The following is a 26893-nucleotide window of genomic DNA, read 5'->3' on the forward strand; positions in this document are numbered from 1 at the left end:
GGAGCGAATGCAGGCTGTGCAGCTATCCCAGGAGCCAGAACAGCAAGAGGGATCGCTGCTTTCACTGCGCAGCGATCCCTCTTGCTGTTCTGGCTTCTGGGATTCAGAATATTTTTTCTTGTTTTCCTCCTCCAAAAACTAGGTGCGTTTTATGGTCTGGTGAGTCTTATAGAGCGAAAAATAGGGTAGTTCTTTGTAGTTAAGAGGCTTCCTCTGATCTGACTTTGTCTCCACATGGGGATTTTTTGAAATGCTCAGAGGAAATCTGATTCGTTCTTGCAAACGCTGTGTTAAACGACCTGGGCCAGGGAGTGGGATGTGCACTTCCTCCCAGAGTCTTGCTGGTCAAGCCTCGTGTCCATTGTATTAATCAGGGTCCAGTCCTTCCTTTGCCTTCAGAACGCAACAGTACTTTCTCAAAGTCGAACAGAGCTTGGCTGGTTTCCTGCTGGCTGAGCATTGCTGCCTCATATTGCCTGCCCACCCAGCGCCCCCTCCCCGGTTCCGGCCCACTTCCCCCTCCCCGCCCATCACAGACACACACAGACGCCGCTCCAGGTTAACTCTTTTTATTGGGTTTTGCAGGAGTTCACACACAGGTTGGAGTTCCACAGGTGCTGGCCATGCAGGCGGAAGAGGTGGGAGGCTGGGGGCAGGGAAGGGGGGCAGACTGACTTGGTGGGGGACCCAGCTCTCCAGGGGTCTGCAAGTGGGTCTTTCTCTGTGTTTCCGAAGGGGCCCTTGAGTCACGGGGCTTGTCCGGAGGTCGGGGCTGATAACAGGTCAGCCGGTCAGCTGGGCTTTTGGGGTGCCTGGATTTGGGAGAGCAGTTGCTTGGAGGGGTGGGGGCCAGGCCCTGGAGCTGGCCAAGGCTCTACGGTAATAAGTATTTGGGGGTGGGCTCTAAGGATGGCTTGGGGGATGGATTCCCTTGGGGTGTGGGGAAATCAGAGTGAATGATGATGCATGTGGAGGGCGGGGAGTGTTGCCTGTAGCTCCGGTTGCTATACAGTCCAAATATAGATATATATTTATATTTATATTTATATTTATATGTGTGTGTATTTATTTATCTATCATCACATTCCCCCCTTTAAATAAACATTATATACAAATCACAGCAAAGAGTCAGGAGTTGGGCGGGGGGAGGGCCCCAAACAGCTAAGGGGAGGAACCACAGGGGGTGGCGGGTTCAACGAGTTTGGGGTGCTACGATGGGGGGCCAGTTGGTGGGGGGGTCTGGGAACTGGTGACCGCGGGGACCATGGGGGATCTTGGGAAGGCCAGGTGCTGTGTCCCCCACCCCAGTACGGAAGCAGTAGATCAACTTGCTGCCCGGTTCCTGTTTCTGGGGGTGGTGGAGATTTGGGGTGGGGGTGTTGGCAGCTGGGCCAGCTAGATTGATGGGGGCGCCCGGAGGCTGGAGGGGCTGCTTGGATCGGTTGGCTTGCGTTGATGGGCACAACTCTTGGCTTTGGGTGGCTGGATGGGTGGTCAGGGGAGAGGGAGGTTGAATGGGGGGGTCCATTAGGGACACTCAGATCAGCTGGGATCCAGCTGCACTGGAAGGTGTTTGGGTTGGGGTGGTGGGAGAGTTGGGGTGAGTGTCACCAGAGGGGCTGATGGGGGTTTTCCTTGAGCTGCTTTACTGAGTTGGGGCCGAGGGGCTGTTCCCTCGTCTCCCCCCTCTGCATCACAGCTCTGAGCACCGGTCCTGTTTGCTGTAGTGGTCGAACTGGCTCTTCCAGTGCATCATGTAGGCGCTCCAGAGGTGGAACTCCAGCTTCCACTGGCGCTCGGCCTCCTCGATGTTGTCTGGGGTGGGGGGGGGCAGGTGCGGAGGAAAAGCAAGAAGGGCGGAAGGGAAGGAGAGAGAAAGGAGGAGAAAGGAAACAGAGTTAAGCGGCAGGAAGAGCTGCCAAGAGGCCAAAGCGCATTTGCGGGGGGGGGGGGTGCAGACTCACCAGGCTCCAAAGCCCCCTCCCCACTGCAGAACCCTGGACACCTGGGGTCAGACGGGGACATGTTCCTCCATCTCTCTTGTCCCTCTGTCTGTGGGGAGTTTTGAGAATGCAATTCGGCTTTCACTGGTGTGGGGGGTGGGCCCTGCGTGGCCAAGGGGAGATGGAGCCCCCCAGCTTCTCTCCTGACCGCACCATCCTCTCGCCATCACTTTCTCTCCAATACTAGGCTGATACCTCTTAGGGATGCTGGCTTCTGTCTCCTCCTTCCTCCGTCCTCTACCTTGCAGAGGAGGGGACATTTGTGTCTCTCCTGCTGCGATAGAAGAGGTGGCCTGGCTCACAGCACCTCTGCCTCAGGGACCCCTTTTCCTCAAACACGGATTTCCCGTGATGAATGTAGCTCTTTCAGGGGGTTGGGCTAGATGATACTTTGGGTCCCTTCCAGCTCTGCAGTTCCATGAAACCCAGAGTCTTGGTGTACAAATTGGACAGGGGAAAGTGGGTTCCTCCAGCAGAGATTTCACTGTGAAGTTCACCTTTTTTAACTTTTCTCCAAAGCAGCCTGCCTGACTCTGTCCGCCCCCAATTCTATCCTCACAAAAACGAAGTTGGCCTGAGACATAGTAACTGCCCCGAAGTCACCCTGGTGGGCTCCATGGCTAGGAATGCAATGCAGGACCCCCCACTCAAGAATCCCTGACAGACAGACGGCCAAGCTCTGCCTAAAAACCTCCAATGAATCCTGGAATTATAGAGTTGGAAGGGACCCCTTGAGGGTCATCCAGCCCCCCCCTTCAAGGCAGGAATCCCAGCGGAAGAATCCCTGAGAGAAGGCTACCCAACTGCTGCTCAAAAGCCTCCAACGAAGGAGAGTCCATGAAGAGGTGGTATACAAATTTAATAAATAAAATAAATCATCATCATCTAGCGCTCTAACCACTGCACCTCTCTCACTGGCAGGAGGCAGCTTCCCTTCCCTCATGCACCTGCTGCTAGCCTGGGAGGTGCAGGAAGGTGGGAACCCTTTTGGGATGGCTTCCTAGAAGGATCTGAAAGGGGGGCAGTTTGATTTGGATTCAGCGCTCTGGGGCCGGGAGGGGAGTCTTTGGGTGGGCCAAGCAGAAGATTTATTGAGAGTGGGGCAGATGCACTGAGGACACCCAGGTGTAAGAAAGAGGTGGTTAGCATTAGCAAGCTAAAGACAGCTGCGGCGGCAGCATTGCGGTTAAGAGCATGATCTGCGGGCCAGGAGCTCGGAGGTTCATCACCCAGCTCCATTTATTTTCTGGGCTGGAGGATAGACATGTCTCTATCTATCCCTACCTACCTACCTACCATATTTTCCGGCATATAAGACGACTGGGCGTATAAGATGACCCCTAACTTTTCTAGTTAAAATATAGAGTTTGGGATATACTCGCCGTATAAGACTACCCCCACCCGTTTCTGGTCTTCCTCGTGGGGTGGGGGCGGAGAGGAAGGGGCGGGGATTGGCCAGCTGCTTCCGCCACCCCACACGACGCCGGGGCTGGTGGCGCCCCCGGCAGGCTCCCCGTGCACTCCGTGTCCCTCTTGTCATGTTTGTGGTTTGGGATGAGGTGGTGAGTCCGTGCACCAAGAAACGCCGTGCGCCCTCAAGCCCCGCCACAGACCACAGACAGCACGGGCCCCGAGCTCTGGCTCCGGAAGCCACTTGATCGCCACTCTTTGGAGCGAGGGAGACAAGCCCAGAGCTGCCAGACCCTCGGCAAGGCGAGGCGAGGAGCAGGCACAGGCCGGAGCCCCCCAACCTAAAGCCCGCCAAGCGCCGCCAGGGGCAGAGCGCGCACCCCTCCGCTGCCTCTGCCGTCGCAGCAGCAGCAGCCTGAGGCGAGGTGAGCGAGCCCCGATTGGCCATCCAGCAAAGTGGCAGGCTGCGCTCACCGGCTCCCTCTCCTCCTTCCCAACAGGTGGCTCTGCGTCCCCACAACCATACCCGATGTATAAGACGACCCCCAACTTTGGAGAAGTTTTTCCTGGGTTAAAAAGATGTCTTATACGCCAGAACGGATGGTATCTATCATCTATCTATCTATCTATCTATCAACCCCATCTTACAGCCCTGACTTCTTGGCTAAACAAAGGGTGACCCCAAACTTCACATCTAACACACTCCCCACAACCAAAGCTGCAGCCATCTCTGCAATTGGCATTTTGGTGGCCCCCAAGAAGCCCCTGTGAAAAGGCGTTTGGGGCCACATCCAGGCTGAGAAAGGGATCACCCACCATGGAATGAAGCCCCCCCCCCCAATATCTGTGTGCCTATAAGTCCAACAGAACATGGAGCATGCTTCCTCCTGCAGCCTCTCCCTTCACCCCAAAGGCCTTCCCTGAACCCCCCTTTGCAGACACATTATGCACCCCCCATGCACCCGCCTCTTCACCCCCAGCCCCAAATTCCCCCACCTCTGTTTTCCCCTCTGGTCATGCAGTTGGAGAGCGGATGGAAAGAGAGGGTCTCCCACTTGCTGCATGCCTCGCCTCCCCCCAAACTGCAAAGCGTCAAAGACTTTTTGTGCTTGAAATTCTTATTGCAATTCCCCCAAACAAAGGACCTCAGGAACACACAACCCACAAAGTTTCAAGCATGTGAACATGAAACGAGAACAACCAAACACCAGACAGGAGCAGAACCATAAAACCATTGAAAACAAGCTATACACAAGAGAGAGAGACCCTGACTCATCCTGACACTGTGCCTGAACCAGACATTTGCTGCAAAGTGGGTGGGAGGTCTGCTTTGGGGCGCCTGGGCACGGGGTGCTGAGCTCCCTCACACAACGGCTCACCTCCCTGCCTCTTTCCCCCACCCCAAGCTTTTCCCAAAGGCAGACACTGGTGCTGAGAGGGGGGAGGGCCGAGAAAAGGTGGGAAGGGGCTCAGTATCTCCCAGTCTGCCTCCTTTGCCCTTAAAACCAGAGACACCCTCCACTCCATCCCGCTGCAACTGGGTGGAAACCCTCCACTCAGTTGCCAAAATCTGAATTTACGTTCCCGAAATCCAACTGTTCTCCCCAAGCCCAAAGGGGAAGCACTGCTGGGCTCTCAGGGGTCCAGATGCTGGTTCTGGGACAAGCAGGACTGTCACGGAAGAACTGCGGGGCTCAGTTGCCTGGACGGCTCATTCCGGTTTGCAGCACGCCACAAAATCCATGCTCACGGGTCTTTGTCTCCCAAAGTCAATCCGCTGCAGTGCCAAAAGGGCAGCCTGCCTTTGCTGCCTGCGGGGTCCTGTGGGGCTGCGTGCCCAGTGTGTCCCTGCCTCCTGCCCACCCCTCTGCCCTTCTTGCTCCCACGGCGCCCCTGGGCATAGGCCCCTCTTGACCTCCCGGTCTATGCATAGCAGCAGCGGCAACAGCAGCAGCAGCTAGGCTGAGCCCCTCCCCCTCCCCCAAGGCCCAGCCCTCCGCCAGTCTGCGGCAGGCAGCAGCGGCTTCCACCTGCTCCTTTTCTCAGTGTGATCCGTGGGGCGCTCAGGACAGGAGGTGCCATGGGGGGAAGAGGAGGAGGAGGAGGAGGAAGAGGACCACCAGTGGGGCGGAGGGCCCCCCGGGCCCCCAGCTGGACTCAGCACAATGCCTGGAAGACTCTACAAGGGAGAAGAGAATGAGGAGTTAAACCCTTGGGCAAAGGGGAGAGAGGGGTGTGTGGGGCAAGGCCCGGCTCAACACTCATTGGAAAAGTTGCCATTCCCCCAGATTGCAATGGCAGCAGGGAGGGAGGAGGCAGCCACGGGCTGCCCACAAACGCATCACCTTTTGCTGTGGTAGTGAGAGGTCAGTTTGGTCAAGACAGAGAGAGAGATAGAGATGAGGCTGGAGAAGCAGGTCATTCTTGGTGGAAAGGGGTGGGAAGCAAAAGATCGGATTTGGGGAGACTTGGCGGCTGGGGGGCAGTCAAGGGGCCGGCTGAAGAAGACCTGGGGAGGGGGCTGGATTTTCTGCATCTGTTTCGAAGGAGCAGCCCAATTCCTGGGCTGGGTTGTGTTTTTCCTGTTTCTCTCCCCCCCATGTCCCTGCCCACTCTCAGCAGCCCCCCCCCACCAGGGGCCCTGACCCACCGGTCACGTTGAGGAGCTTGGGGAGGAAGTGGTTCCAAAAGGCGCAGATCTGGGCCCGGAGGCTGCGGTCGGTGCTGAGCGGCTGCGTGTTGAGCTTGACGTACTGCTGGTCAGACAGGTTGTAGACGGGCCAGGACTCCTCCTTGTCCGAGGGGTCCGTGGGGTTCCTGCGTGGGGAGAGAGAGTGAGAGGTCAGTTTCTGGACCAGCCCCCCCCCCCCGGGATTCTTGCACCGGCCTCTGTGCTTGGGCCAACCTAGCAGGAGATGCTGCATTTTGGGTGTTTTTATCTTGTATTTTTATGCAGTTAACTGCCCTGAGATCCATGGCTGGAGGGCGGTCTACAAAACAACAACAACAACAACAACAACAGTAATACAGGGCCAGGACTAGTCCAGTTTTCTGGCTCAGTGCTTCATTGTTCTTTAAAGTACTGGCTCTCCTCCTTTCCCCTGCTGTGGGTTTGAGGTGTATGGGGGGGGTCAGCCTGGATGATGCCTGAGTCCCTTCCAAGCCTTGGGGTCCAGGACCCAGGGAGGGTTAGAATTTCATGGCAGATTCTGTTGCTGAAATGGTCAGACAGGTTTCTTTGTAGGACAACGACCTCAGCTGGCTGCTTAAGTTTCCTCCTCAACACCCCAAAAGAACCGGCCAGGTTGCAAGAGCTGCAACTAAGTGCGGGGCCCCTCCAGGCTGGTGGGTGGGTCTTTCCTCTAGTCCCCTCACCTAGGAGGAGCCAGAGAAGGTGTGTGAGCCAAGCTGGAAGCAGCCCAGGAGCTGGAGACACAGAGACCTGCTTGCTCGGTGCAGAATGCAGAGCTGCGGCTAACCGAGAAGCAAGGTCCGTTGAGGACTTTAGTACTGTGATCCCCTCCATCGTATTCTAAACCCATGTCTGCTGTACCTCATTCCAAGGAGCCCTGGGGAAGCGGCTGGAGTCCCTTGCCGCTCAGAGACTGATTTGTATTAATCCCTTCTCTTCCTGCTGTTTGCCCAGACAAACTCACACAGACCCAAGACACACCTGGGCAGAAATCAAAAGTGGTGGGTCTGTATATTTTAAATTTCAAACCCAGGTTTTTCTCATCATGGTCAAGGGTCAACATTTTGAAATTTGAATATCTATATTGAGGGACAGAATAGCCTGGTTGCTACATATAAATCAAAACTAAGGAAATATTGTTAATTCCTGATTGCCCCAATCAGTAATTCTCACTTAAAACCGGCCAGACAATCAAACACCATCCATAACCAGGAACATTTTTCATCTTTCTAGTTGTGTGCACGGGGGATATAAATAAATCTAACCAAGTCCTGCAAATAAACCTGAATCCTGAGAATCTTCCAAAATTCGTTCCCCCAATTGACCTATGCCCAGGGCCCTGTTTGTGACCCCACTGGCAGCTTCTTCAAGCATTTAATTAATTAACTAATTAATGAAATACCTGCCCTGGTCGCAGGGCAGATTCCAGCATTAAAACCCAAGATTAAAAACAGTTCAAGAAAGCAACTGTAAAATAAGATGGGACCTAAAAACATGCACCTCAAGTGCCAAAAGGCAGGGCAAAGAGGTGCGTCTCCAGCACTCTCCGGAAGCTGTGCAATGAAGGGGCCAGGTGTACCTCTGTGGGGAGGGAGCCCCGCAGCTCAGGGGCCGCCACAGAGAAGGCCCTCCCCTGCATCCCGCCACCCCCGAGTGGGAAGGGACCTTTGCCCCCTTTCCTCCCTCCCTTGGAGGGCAGCCTCCTCCCTTCTCGGCCCCCACCTGCCCCCTCCCCCAGCCTCGTTACCCTGTGCGGGCAAAGTTGACCCAGTAGCGCATCATCCTGCGGCTGAGCTCCTTCTCCTCGGGGGTGTAGTTGAGGCTGTCGTTGAGCGGCAGCCCAAAGACGAACTCGATCTCGTAGCCGTGCGGGACGCCCATCCAGAGCGGCCACATGAGGTTGGAGGCGCGGTGGTCGAAGAAGTAGGCGTAGACCTTGTTGCCGTGCTCGGCGTAGCGGCGGGCAAAGTGCATGGCGGGGCAGATGACGTTGTGGTCGCCCACGATGTCGTCCATGGCCTCCCGGTTCTTCTCGCGGTTGTCCTCGTCCTCCCAGTCGGTGTACTGCAGCACCACGGCCTCGGCGGCGATGTCGTTGGCGTGCGGCACCCCGATGCGCACGCCGTCCAGGAAGTCCTCTCGGCTGATGAGGCTCTCGTTGTCCTTGCTGAAGCCGGGCGCCCCGTAGATGAGGAAGTAGGTGCCCTCGTCCTTCACCACGCCCAGCAGCACCTGCGTCTCCTTGAAGTTGCCCGTGCTGAGCATGGCCTCGGGGGTGTCCGGGAAGAAGTCCCCGTCGATGACGGGCACGAAGGAGAAGCGGAAGATGCTCTTGTAGGGCAGCACCGACCACTCCTCGTCCACCAGCTCTTGCGGGTGCTTCGTGCGCAGGCAGCTCACCAGCTCAGAGTCGTTGGTGAAGTGGCAGCCCACCCGCTTGCCCAGCAGCGTGGCACGACGGCGGCTCTCTGCCGGGGTGATGGTGGCCCATGGAGCGTTGGCCGTCCCGCTTTGCAGGATGGCCCGTTGGAAAAGGGGCCGGCTCTGGGCCGAGAGGAGGTGCATGCTGACCGAGGCACCGCCGGCGCTCTCCCCAAAGATGGTGACAGCCTTGGGGTTGCCCCCGAAGAACTGGATGTTGCTCTGGACCCACTGCAGCGCCAGGCGCTGGTCCAGCAAGCCCATGTTGCCCGGGGCCTCCTGGCTGCCCAGCAGGGCCAGGAAGCCGAAGGCGCCCACCCGGTAAGTGATGGAGACCAGGACCACGTTCTGAGTGTAGGTGAGGAAGCGCCCGTCGTAGACATCCAGCGAGGACGAGCCGCTGTAGAAGCCGCCTCCGTAGATCCAGACCAGGACGGTGGCGTTTTTGGGGCGGGGAGAGGGCACCCAGACGTTGAGGTAGAGGCAGTCCTCGCTCATGTTGTGGTTGGGGTTCCACATCTCCGTCCCGTGGAAGCCAGGGTAAGTGTTGTCCACCAACTGGTAGCAGGCGTGCCGGTAGGACGAGGCGTCCAGCTCGTGGCTCCAGGGCTTGACCGGCTCGGGGCGCAGGAAGCGGCGTGGGCCCACGGGGGGCTCTGCAAAGGGGATGCCCAGGAAGGCCGAGACCTGGCCATCCAGCACCCTCACACGGATGCCACGCACCCGCCCGGTCTGGGTGGCCACCAGCAGCTCATCCGCCTGGGCCAGGCCGACCAGGAAGGCCAGGAGGAGGGGGAAGAGGGGCTGCAGCCGCGAGGCGGGCATCGTGCCAGCCTGCCTGGGGGGCACCTGTGGGAGAAAGGGGAGAGGGTTAGAAGAGGCCTCTGCCTAGCCGCCTGTAGTTGCCACAGCCAGGGCCCGGCCTGCCCAGCCCGCCTTCTGCTGTCTGATAAAGGGAGCGCAGGCTGATATCAGCGCAGGCCAGGCCATGGGGAGGAAGTGGGGAGAGGAGCAGGCTCCTTCTCTGCCTCCGATTCAGGGCCTGGAGGAGAAGGGCGAGGCCCTGGGTTCAAGTGGAGGAGCAGGCCCAGAGCCTCCAGCTCAGGCAGGCAGCCTGACACTCAGCTGTGCAGATAGCTCAGTTGGTTAGAGCGTGGCGTTGAGAATGCCAAGATTGCAGGTTCAATCCTCACAAGGGACAGCTGCATGTTTCCTACCTCACAGGATTGTTGTAAAGAACAAATGTGTGAAGGAAGGGATCAAATGCAACACCTTCCACAGATAAATGGAACGAAATGAAATTTTAGCAGTAAGCTGCCTTGAGTTCCTGTCAGTGAAAGAGACAGGATGCAACAACAACAACAACAACAACATGAGAATGATCAATAACATACCAGAGAATAAATCCTATTTAACTCAGTGGGACTTATTTCTGAGTAAAAATGTCTAGGATTGCATTGGAAGGCTGCCCAATCTGGACCCAGTTACTTGGGAGTAAGCTCCACTGAATACAGTGGGACTTACTTCAGAGTAGACAGTGTAAGGCTCCATTTACAATAAAGGAATGAACACTCCACATGTTTCCTAAGAAATGGCTGGCTGTGGAAGCCTTGCAATTAAAGAATTTAAAGCAGATTGGTGACCTTCTCCTTCAAAACCATAGGAAGGGTTTCGCATGCCAGCGTCACTATTTCCTTCATTTGATGCAGGGATTTTATTGTCAGTTCAAACAGGACTCAAACTGGACTTTTGGACCAACACAAGCAAGAAAAACAAAAACAAGCAGGAAAAGTGGGACATTCTGGGATCAAATCAGAAACCAGGACACTTGGACGTTATGCCAACGTGGGAGTCAAAAGACTCGCTTTTGCCCTAAAAGAAGCCAGAAGCCCCCCCTCTCAGGTGCCTCAATGCCCCCCATCTGAGAGGCCCCCTTCCCCTTCTTCAGCCCCCTACCAGTCTCCTGGGAGGTGGGGGTTTGACTCAAGGTCTTCCCAGGGGGTGGAGGAAGGAATCCAGACCCTCAGTGCCACCCAGGGTGGGTGAGGGCGCTGAAGCCACAGAGGAGGGGGTGGCACATGCCTGGGTGTGTGGCCTCTGACACCCAAGACTTTTGCTTTTGTGGTCCCACCCTGCTCTTGTGAACGTAATAGGTTTCTGGCCTGGGGAGTCCCCCCCCCTTCTCGCTAGCCTTTCAGAGTCCTCTGTTGACACCCTCAAGCCTTTGTGTATTTAGACATTCAGAAAGCTTTCTTTCCTTAAGTGCCTCTCCAAAGGCTGCTGAGAAAGGTTAGCAGTCGTGGGAGGAGAGGAGAGGCCTGCTACGGATCAGTGACTAGCTAAGAAACAGGAAGCAGAAAATAGGAATAAGTAGGGCATTTCTCCACAGAGCGTGGAGGCCCCCAGGAATTGATATCGGGATGAAACATAGAATTGCAGAATTGTAGGGTTGGAAGAGACCCCCAGCGGTCATCTAGTCCAGTCCCCTTTAAGGCAGGAATCTTAGCTAACCTCAACAGATGGCCAAACAACTCTCTGCTTAAATTCCTCCGCTGGGGGTTTGCTCATAAGCCACACAGAGCGCGAAGCTGCCAAGTTTACTGGTGATACCAAATTGCTTAAGGACCTCTCAAATCATGGGGGGCAAGATGGCAAATGCAATTCAATGCACCCGTATTTTTCGCTCCATAAGATGCACCTGACCATAAGACGCACCTTGTTTTTAGAGGAAGAAAACAAGAAAAAAATATTCTGAATGAAACAGTGGATGTATAATTTTTGTGGTTCATGCTGTGTCCACAGACATGTAATTTGATGGTGACTTTGGGGTGACCCAATGCAAAAAGGATCCTGAGGATCCTAGTGGATCTGTGCTTTGTAACCATGTTTTTGTGCCATTGCGGCCCCACGAAACAGTGGATGCGTGTTTCTTTGGGTGCAGGCTGTAGCCATTGACATGCTATGTGACCTGATGGTGAATTTGGGGTGACCCAATGTAAAAATCCTGAGCATCCATGGGCTTTTACCTCCCCCCTCCCAGGCAGCCTCCACTAGCTTCCCTTATCTCTCTCCGGATAGCACAGATCAGCTGTTTCCTTTCAACACTCCCTTCCCTCTTATTTGCCTTAGTGTCTTTTCCTTAGCTGGAGGAGTTTTTTGCTCCTCCTTTTCTTCTAATTTCTCTCCTTATTGCTTTGGTCTTCCTGTTTCCCCCCCTTTGCAAGTTTGCTGTCTTTCCCTCCCCCCTCCCAGGCAGCCTCCTTTATCTCTAGCGTCCCTTATCTCTCTTCCCGATTCGGCAAAGGATCAGCGGCTTTGTTTCAACACCCACTTCCCTCTTTCAAAAAAAGAGAGCATGATCTGCTTTTTGCCCCTGGGCAATTCAACTCATTTGCTCCATATGACACACAGACATTTCCCCTTACTTTTTAGGAAGAAATAAGTGCGTCTTATGGAGCAAAAAATACGGCAAGCAAGCATGAGTTGATGCAGATCACGGCAAAAATATATTCCATATATATATATATGCTCCTGGGGTCAGGAATGAGAGGGGATTGCTCGTAGGCTGCTGCATTGTACAGAGTCAGACCACGGATCCATTAGGCAGTGGGATCCATCCTGGCCTACCTGGAGAGCAAGTGCTTTAACAAAATAGAGATGAGCTTGCAGTATCCTCAAATCTGTTGTTTTTTTAAAAAAATATTTTTTATTAACCGACCAATCAAATCAAATCACATCACATAAATTCCGAATTACAAAGCCGAATTTTTAAATTTTGTTGAGGTGACCCATATTTCAAGGGGGATTTTGATCATCTTCTTGCTACTGCATTAATGTCCAAATCAGTCCAAACAGAGTTCATAATTCTATCCAGTCTTATCTTGCTTTTTCCACATCTCATCTTGTTCGTATATTTTCTCTTTTTTCTTTATGATCTCTTCTGATAATCTCCTTAAGCCGATAAACACCAATAATAATCCTGTGTGAATTTTTCCGTTCCGTTCGTCCAATCCTCAAATCGAGATGGTTTCCATATATCATCGCATTCATAGATAACATCGCTCTTTCCATCATTAATCACACAACTGTCGTTCTTACGTCCCTCTGAGGAGTTTCACCCACAATATAAAAACAGCTCTGTTTCTCTCTTTCTCCTCCCAGTCTTAAGTCCTCCGACAGAACTTCCCAATATGGCGACAGTATTTTTAACTGCGTCATTCCAAAGCCCTTATACATTCCACGCTCTTCTTAAAACATGCTTTGGTTAGAAAGTTTATCTCCACACAGACATAAATCCACAGCTTAAGTCCTTCAAACGACATTTCTGACTTGTAAGGGGGGGGGATTCTTGTTTAATCACATAGAGGAAAGAAAGGAAAGTTTTTTCCCCATCCAGTCCTTTTGCCATACCGAGTCTTGGTGTGTCTTCATCTGGTTAATTCTTGTTCCTCGACTCGTCTTGTTTATCAGAGATCTCTTCTGTTAGCAGTCTTTACTCCCCCTTCTTCCTTGAAATATGTGCATTTGCTTCCTCCTAATTGTTTCTTTTGAAGTTCTTGCAGCTAGTGGCGCGAATCAGAGACAGCATCCAGGAGCGCCGAGATCCACAGGAGGGCATTCTGCCTAGTGCCCCCATCCCCACAAATTTGGGGGTGGTATAGGGCACAGCAGGCAAGGGCAGCCCCCTCCACAATCCTAGGGGGGGGGGTAGGGAGGCTATTTACTCCCATCACAGCCTCCAAATTATCTCGTGTGGGTCGGAGAGATGTTATTGTCAGCCATCTTCTGATGCGCCCCTAGTGGCCCCTCCAGTATCCTCAAATCTGGGAGAGTTGTGTACAGCTATTAACCAAATGAAAAACAACAAAGCCTGATGGGATTCCTGCCAAAGTCTTCAAAGTGGGCAGAATTGAACTTACACAACAACTTCACAAGCTCATCGGAAAAATCTGGGAGGAGATCCCAGCAGATTTAGGGATGCCAAAATTATCAAAATCTTTAGAAAAGGTGATAGAACGGATTGTGGAAACTATCGAGGCATCTCTTTATTCTCTACGGATGGCAAAATTCTTGCAAGGATCTTAGCAAACTGTCTCCAAACTATATCTGAGGACACCTTTCCTGAATCCCAAAATGGCTTTCAACCTTCTAGGGGGACAGTGGATATGATTTTCACTGCTCAAACAGCTTCAAGAAAAATGCAGAGAGCAAAACCAGCCCGTGTATATGGCGTTTATTGACCTGACAAAGGCCTTCGACACTGTCAATCATACTGCCCTGTGAACTGTCCTTTTAAAAATTGGCTGCCCAGATAAATTTGTGAATATCATTCGGCTCCTCCATGATAATATGACAGCAACAATCATGGATAACAATGGCTCTCAAAGTGAAAATTCACAGTGGGATTGGGTATTAAACAGGGATGTGTTATTGCCTCAACTCTATTCATTATTTTCATTGCCATGATCCTACACTTCGTTGAAGGGAAACTCCACAACGGGGTAGAAATCATATATCGAACAGATGGAAAGCAGGCTGAAAGCAAAGAGTAAGGTTACCGTAACTTCCGTCACAGAGCTTCAATATGCGCTGACAACGTAGTCTGCGCACGCTCAGAGGATGACCTCCAAACCACCCTAAATATTTTCGCAGAAGCTTACGAAAAGCTTGTCCTGTAATTCAACATCCCAAAAACCAAAGTGCTGCACCAACAAGAACAAAAGAACCCCTCTGCAGCGCCACAAATCCAACTCAGTTGTGCAGCGTTGGAAAATGTCAATCACTTCTACCTGGGCAGTTATCTTTCCACAAGGGCCAACATTGATGCCGAAATCCAGCATCGCCTGAGCTCTGCGAGTGCAGCTTTCTTCCGATTGAAGACCAGAACATTCGCAGGGAGACCAAAATGCTTGTTTACAAAGCTGTTGTACTACCAACCTTACTGTATGCTTGTGAAACGTGGACCACTTATAAATGCCATCTCCAACGCCTTGAAAGATTCCATCAACAGTGTCTCCTGAAAATTTTACACATCACTTGGGAAGACAGGCGAACTAATGCCAGTGTACTGGAAGAAGCAAAGATCACCAGTGATGAAGGAATGATTCTTCATCATCCACTTTGTTGGACTGGTCATGTTGTGCGGATGCCTGATGATCGTCTTCCAAAGCAACTACTCTATTCCGAACTTAAAAATGGAAAGCGCAATGCTGCTGGTCAACAAAAGAAGTTTAAAAAACCTCTCAAGGCAAATCTTTAAAAATGTAGTATAAACACCGACAACTGGGAAACACTGTGAGAGCTCCAGTTGGAGAACAGCCTTGACCAAAGGGGTCCTGGGCTTTGAAGGCGCTCGAACTCAGGACACAAGGGGGAAACGTGCTAAGAGGAAGCACACTTGGCAAATCCGGAGGGGAACCCCAAGGCATCCTCTGGCCAGGGACCCCCTAAAACTCCTCATGGGCACCTGAGGGAATTACCGTACTTTTCCGTGTATAAGATTAGGGTGTGTTTTTTTTTGCTTTAAAATAAGGTTCAAAATCTGGGGGCGTCAAAAGTAGGGGGCGTCTTATACACGGAAAAATCCAGTACATGAATTAATGGATTTCAAACTGTGGCTGTTTAGGAGGCCTCCGGATATGAGGGCCTAGCTTTCTTTTTCCCAAACTGCCACACACACACAAGCACACCTCACAATCAAGAGCATATAAATGTTAGGAAATAAATAAGTTGCCCCTGAGGAAGAGAACCTTTTGAATCCTCATAAAGAACCTTTTGAATCCCCATGAAGGAAAGAAAATCCTCCTGAGAGAGCAAGTGATGGTCCCCTCCATTGCCTGAGGAGAGAGGGGGAGGGGCAGCTCTTCTAGCACTTTCTGAGGGGAAGAAAAAGGCGGGAAAAGGCCTCAGGCGGAGGGAGGGGGGAGGCCGGCTCCTCCTTGGCCTCTGCTCCCTCTCTTCATATCCCGGCTTCTTCTGAGGAGAAAAAGCATCTCCTCAGGAACAACCCATTTATTTTATTGATTTATAACTATATGCCACTTGATTGCAAAAAAACCCCAAGACCCTTCGAATCAGTTTACAAAGGAGAAAGCAGTAAAAGTGAGAGAGATTCGCAAGTGTACTTCGAAACATACAAAAGTTGAAATGCTGAACTAGATTAAGATTTCCTCTGCTTTCAGTCCTGGCTCTCCTTAGGTTCCTCTTGCCCAGACGCCTCAAGCCCCTCAGATGGACGCTGCGGAAGGAGGACCTGAAGGTTTCCTGGAGGGAATCTCTGAGCAGCCCCTCGCCGTATTAGTATTACGATTTTGATTATTCTATATTTATTGTATAGCCTGCTTTTCCCTCTGGTGATCAACAAAAGAGGATTAAAGATTCTCTCAAGGCAAATGTAAAAAAATGCAGTAGAAACACCGACAACTGGGAAACACTGGCCTGCGAGGGCTCCAGTTGGAGAACAGCCTTGACCAAAGGTGTTGTGGGCGTTGAAGACACTCAAACTCAGGACACAAGGGAGAAATGAGTGATCGCCAAAGAAGAAGACGACGAAAGACAGCCCAGGAATGTGAGGGGATTTCTCGTAGGCAGCTGCATTGTACAGAGTCAGACCATGGGTCCCTGCGGCAGTGGGTCTCTCCCAGGCCTGACCACGGAGCCAAGCCCCTTTCCCCTCAACAAAGATGTTGACTTTGTGTGTGGAGAAAAAGGCGAGTTCCATGCTAGGGATCATTAGGAAATGAGCTGGAAATAAAACTGCTGATATCGCAATGTTAATGCAAATCTGTGTGAGGACTCGAACCCACAGCTTCAAGTTACAAGAGATTCCGACTCAACTTCAGGAAGATCTTTCTGGCGGCAAGAGCTGCTTGAGAGTGCAATGGGCTCCCTCAGCAGGTGGCGGACTCTCCTTCCTTGGAGGTCTTCAAGCAGAGCTTGCATTCCAGGGGTTGGGCTGGATGCCCCTCAGGGTCCCCTTCCGGCTCTGCAGTTCTGTGAACTCACTGGAAGTCCCTCTGCTTCCGTGGGGATCAGAAGAGGGTTTCCAAAAAATAATTACCACCCAAATTCTCCCCTGTGGACCTTAGAGGTGGGGTCACTGTTCCGTGTGGGGCCAGGGAAGGAGTGTAACAGAAACCCCAAGTGTGCATTATGTGGGGTGGGATTCGGATGTCCACTTTCTATTCTGGGATGTCCTCCCAGCAGCTGCTTAGCTATTAAAAGAACCCGGCTCAAAAATAAACCAGCTGGCTGTGTGTGATATGGGGAGACGAGGGGGGGGGGAGTGTGTACATGGGGGTGGGGGGTGGAATCATTTGCTCTGACCCATTAGGTATCCTGATGCGCTGGCAGGTGGGGTGAGGGCATATGTGTGCCCCCTTTGGCGGAGGGCAGAATCAGCCCTCCTGTAGCTGCTGGGGAGACAACGCTGGTCTGGTTCCTAGAGTTTTTGGGGGGGCATTGCACATAAAATGGACACTTGTTCCCCCTTCTCCCAGCAAGGGCACGAGGGGGGGGCACAGAGCAAAAGACCCCTGTATTCCTGCCAGGATGAAACCATGTTTGCAATGACAGCCCTTTTTGTATTCGGGTGTTGATCTGCTGCAGCAGAATGTCTCTGCCGTGGCTTTTGAAGGGGGGGGGACACGACAGGAGATGGGGGGGTCAGTCTCCCTGACAGTGCCATCTGCATCACTCGTCATGCGCCTGTCAGGAAACCCTCCGGCCGGAACTAATGCGTCCCCTGCCCAAGGATTAGCAAGTGGAAACTGAAACCCCGCCATCCGAGTGCCAGGGCTCACGCTGCCAGCACCCCCCCCATCACTCCTGCAGTTCAGCAGGGAAGGAGACACTTCCCCCCCCTCCCCTCCTGTGACTCCCACCCCAAAGTCGAAATAGGAGCTGGAATCAGGGGCAGTTGGAGGCCCCTCACCCTGCCTGTGCCCCAGAGAGAGCTCCCCGCCTGCTTTCCGGAGAAAGGTGCCTCCTATCTCGGCTGCCAGTCAGACATTGAATAATTGAACGGCAGCATTGAAAGGGACCCCAAGGGTCATCTAGCCCAACCCGCTGCTTCCGTCTTTCTCTTCCTCCCCATTTCCCTGCCTCTTTTGGGTAGGGGGGGCTGCTCCTTGCCCCCTGCCCGTAACACTTTCTTGAGGACTGCAGCCTTGACCTCTGCCGCCCTCAAGCCTTTCAGGTGCTATGGATGATGACACACACACGCCCCAGGTGTCCCCAGGCTGGCCAGGGATAGTGGGAGTTGCAGCCCCCCAGCAGCATCGGGAGGGTGCCACCTGTTGATGAGGCACCCCAAAGGAATTTGGCAGAAGTCAGCTCCTTCCTCTCACCTGCCTTGTCTCTCCTGGCTCTGCTGCTTCTGTTTGTCTTCCCCGAACCTCATTGTCACACCTCCCTGTCCTGCTCTCCTTTGTTGCTACTCTCATCACGTTGCCTTCTAATCCGTTGCCTTCTAATCCCGTCCTCCAGAAGTGCATGCAGCCCCTCCCTGTTTTGTGTCATCTGCAGACTTGATAAGTAAATAAACAGCAGAAGTGGGGGAGGGGGCACCCAAGATTACCACCCAGGTCTTTGGCCCCTCGCCAAAAAGAGAAGAAGGGCTGTCTCACTGAGTGGTAACAGCACATGCCTTGCAGGCTGAAGGTCTCTGGTGCAGCCCCTGGAGCTGGCTGGGCCAGGGGGTGGGAGGCCCGCTGCCTCCCAGGAACCTGCACTTAGAGAGTGCAGGCCAAGGATGTGGGGCATGCAGAGATGGGTGCATTTTCATAGTTCTGTAATCCTGGGCTGGGGAACCTGCGTCTTGTGGGCTCCATGCACCCTTCAGCCCAATGCCACGTGTAGCCTGCAGAGAGACAGACAGGAGAGTGGTGCTTAGAGCAGGCACTGGGCAACTCTGCAAGATCCACCAGCTGCCACTTGCAGGGGTCTCAGCTGGCTTCCCCAGAGCCTTTGCTAAGAATATAATAAAATGCTCCCGGGGACTAGAGGAGCTGCTTCTGAAACGTGTCATTCTCACCTCCCAATAGTCATGGCTTTAAAATGTCAGGTTTTAGGGCACGGGTAGGCAAACTAAGGCCCGGGGGACCGGATCTGGCCCAATCGTCTTCTCAATCCAGCCTGGGAATCAGCATGTTTTTACATGTGTAGAATGTGCCCTTTTATTGAAAATGCATCTCTGGGTTATTTATGGGGCATAGGAATTCGTTCATCTCCCCACCCCCCAAAATATAGTCCGGCCCCCCACAAGGTCCGAGGGACAGTAGACCGGCCCCCTGCTGAAAAAGTTTGCTGACCCCTGTTTTAGCATCACTGCTCCCTCTCAATTCCCCACAACTCCCTTTCTGTACCTTATTCAGCTCTGCCCACCAAAAGGCAGTGAGCCAAAGAGGTGATATTTGTGGTTTGCTCTTGGAAGCCTTTACTTTAGGCTTATCCTTGGCTGGGCTCAAGAAGAGCATTTCCCTGCATGCAGAGCTCTCCGAGTCTTTACAAAGGAGCCCCTCTCGACTTCCCTGGCTAGCAAAAGCTGAGCAAGCACATGATTGCGGAATCTGGTTCTTCGTGGTTCAGAATTTGGAGCCTGCCTTCTTGCCTGCAAGTCTGCTTCTTACACATTACTGCATATGATATAAAAGCAGGAGGGACCGCAAACTCCGGGGAGGACAGGATGAGATCAGGAGCAGCAGGGGAAGGCAAGGTGCTCATGGCACCTTCAGAAATAAGCGCCAGAAGCTGGTCTTGGCACAGTTCCGGGCACATGGCCCTCGCTGATGCGCTCCCTGCACTGTGAGACGTGGTCGCATGTTGGGAGCCTCCAGTGGAAAGAGAGTCAACTGTTGACCATCAGCAATTCTATGAGATAATGATTTCATGTATTTGTATCCAGCTTTTCTTACAAGGTGGGATTCAAGGCGGCTCACATCATTACTTTTTGAGTTTTGTTTTTTAAGGGATGCCTTTCCTTTTATACAAGCTCCTTTGGTGACTGCTTTCATGGCGTCCCAAAGGAGGAGGGTTGTTATGTTGTCTACCTCATTGTCTTTAAAGTAGTTTTGGAGGGTTTTCGAGAGACTCTTGATAATTGGTTTGTGGTCTGTATGGGGCTAAAGGACCACAATGGGGTGTGTGTGTTTGTGTATCCTCTCCTAGTTTGAAAGAAACTGGGTCTGTGATCCTGATACAGTCAAACCTCAGTTGTCGAATATAATCCATTCTGGAAGACTGTTTGACTTCTGAAACATTCAACAACCAAGGATGAAAGGGCGATCGGCAAAGTCAATAGAGGAAAGAGGGGGGGAAAGCCATTTGGCTTTTGAAAACTGAGGCAGTTACTTCTGGGTTTTCAGTGTTCGGGAGCTGAAACGTTCCAAAACAGAGGTGTTTAGGAGCCGAGGGTTGACTGTATTGCCAATGTTTTTTTTTCTTTCCCAAATGGGGGATCAAAGTTGTGAAAACAAGGTACCGTATATTTCGCTCCATAAGACACTTTTTTCTTCCTAAAAAGTAAGGGGAAATGTCTGTGCATCTTATGGAGCGAATGCGTGGTCCCTGGAGCCGAATTGCCCAGGGGCAAAAAGCAGATCATGCTTTTTTTTTTGAAAGAAAAAGGCCTTGTTGAAACAAAGCCGCTAATTGGTAAGCGATCGGAGGGAGATAAGGGACGCCAGCAATAAAGGAGGCTGCCTGGGAGGGGGGAGGTAAAGACAGCGAAGTTGCAAGGAGAGGAGACAGGAAGACCAAAGCAATAGGACTTAAAAATAGGAATTAAAATAGACCAAAGCACATTTAGAACCAGCAACTAACAGTGCAGTGCACCTTAGTTTCCAAAGGAAATGAAGGAGGGAGCCAGTCTGGTCTTTCTTGGGAGGGAATGCCACAATCTGGGAGCAGACAGAAAAGGCTCTTCCTGTCTCCTTCCACCACCGGCCGTGACTCTGATGTTGGTGGGACCAACAGAAGGTGTTCCCTGAGGGTCTGAGCAACCAGGGCAGGTTCATAAAGGGAGACAGGCTCTTCCAAGCCCCCTGGCCCCAAGGCAGGTTCCAGAGTGTGTTGCTTTCATTTGATTTTCACAACAGGAAAACACAAGCATTACACTGAAAGCGGAGCAAACGCCTCCTTGTCCCTCGTGCCTGTTCTCTGATGGGTTCCATTTTGGCCACACACCACCTCTGAGCCACATTAAGGACACCTGGTGTTCAGGATGAGGCCTTCTTGGGCGCTGTCTCACTCGTTTGCAGCTCCTCCCTCGCTGGGACCTCACCAAAGCCCCAGCATCAAAAGGCAACAGGGGAAAAATGATCCGACTTTGGAGCATGGATGTGTGTTTGTGAAATGTGGGAAGGGAGCTGGGATGTGAATGCTCAAGGCTTGCCTTCCCCTCATTCCTTTAGTTTCATAAGTGTTTGCTGGCATTCTTGACGAGGCTGGAATTTTTAGAATCGGGTGCGTGAAAGAGGCCCTTTCATGTGTGGGTTGCACGGAATCTGGGAGATGGAGGAGAGATCAAAGGAAGGGCCTTCTCTCTGAAGCATGTCATGAAAACGATGGAATTCCAGAAAATCAGAGGACTGCAGGGTTGGAAGGGACCCCGAGGGTCATCTAGCCCAACCCCCTGCAATGCAGGAATCCCAGCTAAACAATTTCCGATCAACGACCATCCGACCTTTGCTTAAGAACTTCTGATGAAGGAGAAAGTCCAGCACCTTCCCAAGGAGTCTGTTCCGCCATCAAATTGCTCTTGCTGTCAGAAAGTTCTTCCTAATATAGTGTTGTCTGCCAATTTAAGAGCGGATGGGGGAAATTCATGGAGGGAAGGGCTATTAGCCATCATGGCTATGTACTGCCTCCCCTATTGGGGGTACCATGACCCAAATGTCATTTGCTATGGGGCCCCAGCCAAAGTCCTGCGTTGTCTTGGGGCATCTCCTTCAGCCACTGTGAGGACAGAACGCTGGACACGATGGGTTCCTTTTGGTCTGATCCAACAGGCTCTTCCTGTGGAACCTCCAGGTCCAGAGGCAGTTTGTCTAGATTCCCACTGTGAGAACAGGACTAGGTGGGCCTCCTTTGGCCTGATCCAGCTCTGCTTACGGTCTTTCTTACAACCAAGGCAGTGTTTCAGTTACTTTGAGATTGACAGAAAGCCACCCACCCACTTGTCTGCCAGAAAACAGCCTAACCAGGTGGATCCCCTTAAATTAGCTCACTCCAGCCAATGAACTCCTACAGAGCTTGAGGGCAAAGCGCTCTGCACATGCCCAGAGGCAGCCTGGCACTGCTGTACATATTCCAGACATTGAGATTCTGGACAGCATCCCTGGAGCGGCTCCATCTCAGCTCAGGCTAAGAGTGGAAGAGGAAGGGCTTTCTGTAAACACAACGGGGAAATCCTCTCTCTCCGGGGGTGGGGGCAAACAGGAAAGAGACTCTGCCCGTCCCTGGGGTGAGGACGTTGTGCTGCTGCAAGAGGGGTCAAGCTCAAGGATGCGAGGTGTTTACTTCCTACGCAAGGCACAGGATCACATACCCTCCAAGTTTCCTGACTTTCCAGGAACAGTCCCAGAATGACAGAAGTCGTCCCGGTTACGGATTTGGTCCTGGAATGTCCCTTCCCCCTCCCCTCCTCGTCTCAGAGGACAATTAGAAGTGGTGTGTAGATGCAGAGTCCTGTTTGAACCGAAAATAAAATTCCTGCACCAGATTAAAAAATAGTGACACTGGCGTATGAAGCCTTTCCTATAGTTTTGAAGGAAAATGTTGCCAACCTGCCATAAATTCTTTAATTGCGATGCTTCGGCAGACAGCCACTTCTTATGTTCTTTTAGAAGAGATGAATTGCATGGTTTTCTTTCAGACATGAAAAGAGAATTGTTTGATCAGGTAAAAGAAGACGTTCATAAGGCAGCTTCTCAAATTTGTAAAAATAATAACTTACTTGGCAGAGGCTGTGAGAGGCGAATACACAAACCACCAAGGTGGAAATGGTAGAGAGAGGAGGTTCGAGGAAAATACAAGGGAAAGTAAGAATAGTAGAAGACAAAAATGGTATTATATGTGAAAAGATCTGAGAGGCTTTGACTGTGATAGAGAAGAAGTAGGAAGGGAGGGGAAAATGCGTAAGAGGTTACTATTTGTGGTGGCAATGTGTAATTTATTTAAAAGGCCTGGGAAAAGATGCATAAAGATTTGAAGAGTATGTGGGAAATGATTAATGTTAAAAAAAATCGAAGTGATGATATTGAGATGTACAGGACTCAGTGAGTGAAATATTTTGTTCCTGTACTTGAGAATTCCAGGCCAAGTCCAGCCAGTTCCTACCTAAGGAAGAACCCACGCCAAGGAAGATAAAGATTGAATAAACTATTGAACTGTGCAGGACAACTTAGTTAATATGAAGCCAAAGAAAGAAGGACTTTGAGTTTTAAAAAGGGGCAAATGTTCAAAGAATATCTATTCAGCTTGTGTTTAGACATTTACATTAGTATAACTTTTAAAAGTAACTTGCAATAAGATGAAGAAGGTTTTAAAATTGGATTCTTAAGAATATAAGCTTAATGTAGTGGAACCAAGAAGTGGAGGGGAGGGAAGTCGGCTAAAAAGAATATGGTTTTAAAAACTTGCACATGATCTTAAAATGTTACTAAAAAAAAAAGAAAAAAGCAACCAGCCACTTCTTAGGAAACACAGGGAGTGTTTATTCCGTTATTGTAAACTGAGCCTGATGCTGCAATCATCAGCATTTTTACTTAGAAGTAAGTCCCATTGAGATCATTAGGATTTACTCTCTCGTATGTTTATTACTGGGAGAAAAGTGATGACAAACCTGGACAGCATCTTAAAAAGCAGAGACATCACCTTGCCGACAAAGGTCCATATAGTTAAAGCTATGGTTTTCCCAGTAGTGATGTATGGAAGTGAGAGCTGGACCATAAAGAAGGCTGATCGCCGAAGAATGGATGCTTTTGAATTCTGGTGCTGGAGGAGACTCTGGAGAGTCCCATGGACTGCAAGAAGATCAAACCTCTCCATTCTGAAGGAAATCAGCCCTGAGTGCTCACTGGAAGGACAGATCCTGAAGCTGAGGCTCCAAGACTTTGGCCACCTCATGAGAAGAGAAGACTCCCTGGAAAAGACCCTGATGTTGAGAAAGATGGAGGGCGCAAGGAGAAGGGGACAGGAGAGGACGAGATGGTGGGACAGTGTTCTCAAAGCTACCAGCATGAGTTTGACCAAACTGTGGGAAGCAGTGGAAGACAGGAGGGCCTGGCGTGATCTGGTCCAGGGGGTCACGAAGAGGCGGACACAACTAAACAACAATGTTTATTGCTATTACTAAAGAAAGGTCCAGTAGCACCTTAGAGCAGTGTTTCCCAACGTTGGGTCTCCAGCTGCTTTTGGACTACAATTCCCATCATCCCTGACCACTGGTCTTGCTAGTTAGGGATGATGGGAGTTGTAGTCCAAAAACAGCTGGAGACCCAAGGTTGGGAAACACTGCCTTAGAGACAGACTAAGTTTGTTCTGGGTATAAGCTTTTGTGTGCATGCACACTTCTTCAGATACAGTGAAACAGTTACCAGACCCTTATATATAGCGGGAGGGTGGTGTGGGGTAGGGTTTTCCTCAGAAGGGAGATGGGTGATTGACTCAATGGGTATTGTAAACCTGTTGACGACTGTTAACGACTGTAATTAGCCCTACAGGAAAAAGCAAGGGATGGTATGCAGATGACCAAAAGTAGTTTTAGCATATGTAATGAGACAAGAATCCAATATCTCTATTCCGACCAGGCCTCTCCATGGTTTTCAGTTTAGTAATATGTTGTAATTCAGCAACTTCTCTTTCAAGTCTATTTTATTTCTACTACTAATATTATTTCACCTTTTTCCCTGACAGGAACTCAAGGCAGCTTACCGCCAACATTTTATTTCTTTCCATTTATCTGTGGAAAGTGTTGCACACAATCACATCCCCTCGCACATTTTTCCTTACAACGATCCTGTGAGGTAGGTGAGGTGGAGAGGTTGCACTTGGCTCAAGGTGACCGAGGTCTGTGTGCGCATGACATCTATGTGTGCAAGGAGATCAAACGCAGGAGAAGATTCCGGATGTGGAAGAGGATGTCCCTATTTTCATCGGGGAAATGTTGGAGGGGGTGGGAGACCGACTCTGCATGCCTGGCTGGGGGTGGCAAGTCGGGTGAGTGTTTAGATGCTCCTGGGTGGGGGAGCACATGCCCCCCTCCCCACCACTGTGGCTCCTTCCAAGCATTTGGGAGAGGGGCAGATTTAGCCTGGATGCTTCTGGGACACCCAGCGCCCCCCCCAGCCTGGCCAGGCTTTTAATAGCTCTCCCCTCCCCCTCCCTCCCTTTGATTCCTGCAGCTGCTCTGTTTGCAAACAAGGGGGAGGTGGCCATAGAGACAGCCTTGATGTGACCTGGGGGGGGATGCGCCCGGCCGGACCCCCTCACCTCCTGCAGCAGCCAAGTGCAGCTGAGCGCATTAAGGGCCGCATCTGGCTCCGGATGAGCGCCTGGCTGGATTGCGACCCACCCGCTGCTCCTCGCAGCGCTCCCCCCACCGAGTGGATGCGCAGGCGCACAGGCAGAGGACTCCCTTTGCTCCCTCTCTTTGCACCAACGGAGGTTCCCAGGCCCCCACCCCCGCCGGATCTCCCGACAGCCTCACCCCACCTGGGAGAAGCCAGGATTCCGCCCCCCCCCCGCTAATGATTTTCCATCAGAAGATGCCCCTCCCCTGCATGTCCAGCTCCGGCTCTACATCTTTGTAGGGGTGCGCACTCTTCACACTCTCATAGGTGTTTCCTCCAAGCACGAGCCCCCCCCCCGAACGAAACATTCTGGCCTTGCTCAGCCCCCCGCCTCCCCGGTTGGGAAAACCCCCAGGCAGGACGTCCTCGATCGCCCCCACAAACATAGGCCAGGTGCCGAGAAACCGGAGCAGGGAAGGGGCGATGGAGAAAGAGGGATAGAGGACTGGGGGGCGGCGCTTGGGGGGCGCGCGGACAAGGAATAGGAAACTGGTGGCGGGGTAGGAGATGACTCGTGAAAGATGGAGCTGGAGCCGGAGGAGCTGCGCGTTCGAGGACGGCCTGCGGGGGGGGGGGTGGATTTAGGAAAACAGCGGCCCGGGAGGGAGAGTCAGAACCTGGGCCCCCCTCCCCGGCACGCGCCAGCCTGTCACGGGCACCCCGACCTCCACATGGGGGGAGAGGGGTGCTGTAATTTCCCAGGCCTGCCCCCTCCCATTTTCCAGCCCCAGCCTTTTTTTGCGGAAGAGAGAGATGACCAGATTTGGGGAAACAGGATTTGTGGGGGGTGGAGAAGGGATGGCGGGGCGTCTGCGTCAGAGGCCGAGGAGGGAGCCCTTTGGGGGTGTCCTTCGCTCCACTGACCCCCCTCCCTCCGGGCGGGGGGAGCAGCTGCCCCTTACCTGGGCCGAAGAGGAGGACGAGGGCGCCGCTGTTCTGGCTCCGCTGCCTCTGCCGACTCCGGGCTGGCGGGGGCGAGAGGAGCAGCGGCAGCAGCAGAGGCGCCCCCCCAGCCCCGCCCGGCTGGCCCAGCCTCCCCACCCCGCCGGGCGGCGGCCACAGGCAGCAGATCTCGCGAGCCTCACCCCCCCCCCCCGCCAGCCCAGGGCTCCCCGTGGAGGAGGAGGGGCAGCGGCTAAGCCGGGCGCCCCCACGCTGGGGAAGGGGCAGAAGTCCAGGGGCCCCTCGAAGACGCCCCGTCAATTTTCCTCCCGCCCCTCCAGCCAAGCAGGCGGGCCTGGGCGGGGCTTCGGGCCCGTCCCCGCCTGGCACGTGTCGGGCAAGTTGCGGGTCCTTCCCGTCGGGGATCGGAGTGCGGGGACCCTCAGGCGCCGCTTCCGACGGGAGACCCCCGGCCGGCCAGCGCCCGAGAGGTGCGTCTGGCTGAAGAAGTTGTGCGCAAGACCAGCCTTCTGGAGCTTCGCCCGAGGCCCCCCGGCCCCCCCAAATCCTCCTCTTCTGTAGGTCTCAGAATTGGGACCACCCGTTTAGCCTTGGGTTCCTTGGAAGGGAATCACCGACCTTCTCCCACCCCGGTAAAAGTTCCCGGGGCGTATTGCAAAGGATGCCTCGCGATGGTTTTGTTTTGTTTTACAAAGACAGCACGTGCGAACCCCCGGGACCCCGACGGCGAACCCCGAGAACCCGGGACTCGTGGCCTCTTTGGGAAGCGAATTCCGGGAGGGCTCGGCAGCCGCCCGCCAAGTGCGCCACAAGCCCCGAAGGTCCGGTCCAGAGGGGAGGGGGCTGACGGTTCCTCGCAGGGATGGGGCCCGATTTTTATCCTCGACAGTCCG

The 26893-nt window shown here is 52.7% G+C and overlaps 1 protein-coding gene across 5 annotated transcripts; it reads right to left on the reverse strand.

Moving 5' to 3' along the window:
• Positions 1–1078: 1078 nt before the first annotated feature.
• On the reverse strand, positions 1079–26119 carry ACHE (acetylcholinesterase (Yt blood group)). Of its 5 annotated transcripts, XM_081885729.1 has the most exons (5): positions 17874–18035; positions 7853–9375; positions 6064–6230; positions 5444–5592; positions 1692–1815 (listed from the first exon to the last, which is right to left on the reverse strand). In XM_081885729.1, exons 1-4 carry the CDS (start codon positions 18018–18020, stop codon positions 5477–5479), a joined length of 1953 nt encoding a protein of 650 aa, XP_081741855.1. In that variant the 5' UTR covers positions 18021–18035; the 3' UTR covers positions 1692–1815; positions 5444–5476. The 5 variants fall into 5 exon arrangements, with proteins under 5 accessions (XP_081741857.1, XP_081741854.1, XP_081741856.1 ...); XM_081885731.1 differs by lacking the exons at positions 5444–5592; positions 17874–18035 and adding an exon at positions 26000–26119 and having other exon boundaries at positions 1079–1815; XM_081885728.1 differs by lacking the exon at positions 5444–5592 and having other exon boundaries at positions 1079–1815.
• Between the last annotated feature and the right edge of the window lie 774 nt (positions 26120–26893).

The sequence above is a fragment of the Podarcis melisellensis genome, assembly GCF_964234715.1.
Source record: "Podarcis melisellensis genome assembly, chromosome: 13".
Taxonomy (NCBI): domain Eukaryota; kingdom Metazoa; phylum Chordata; class Lepidosauria; order Squamata; family Lacertidae; genus Podarcis; species Podarcis melisellensis.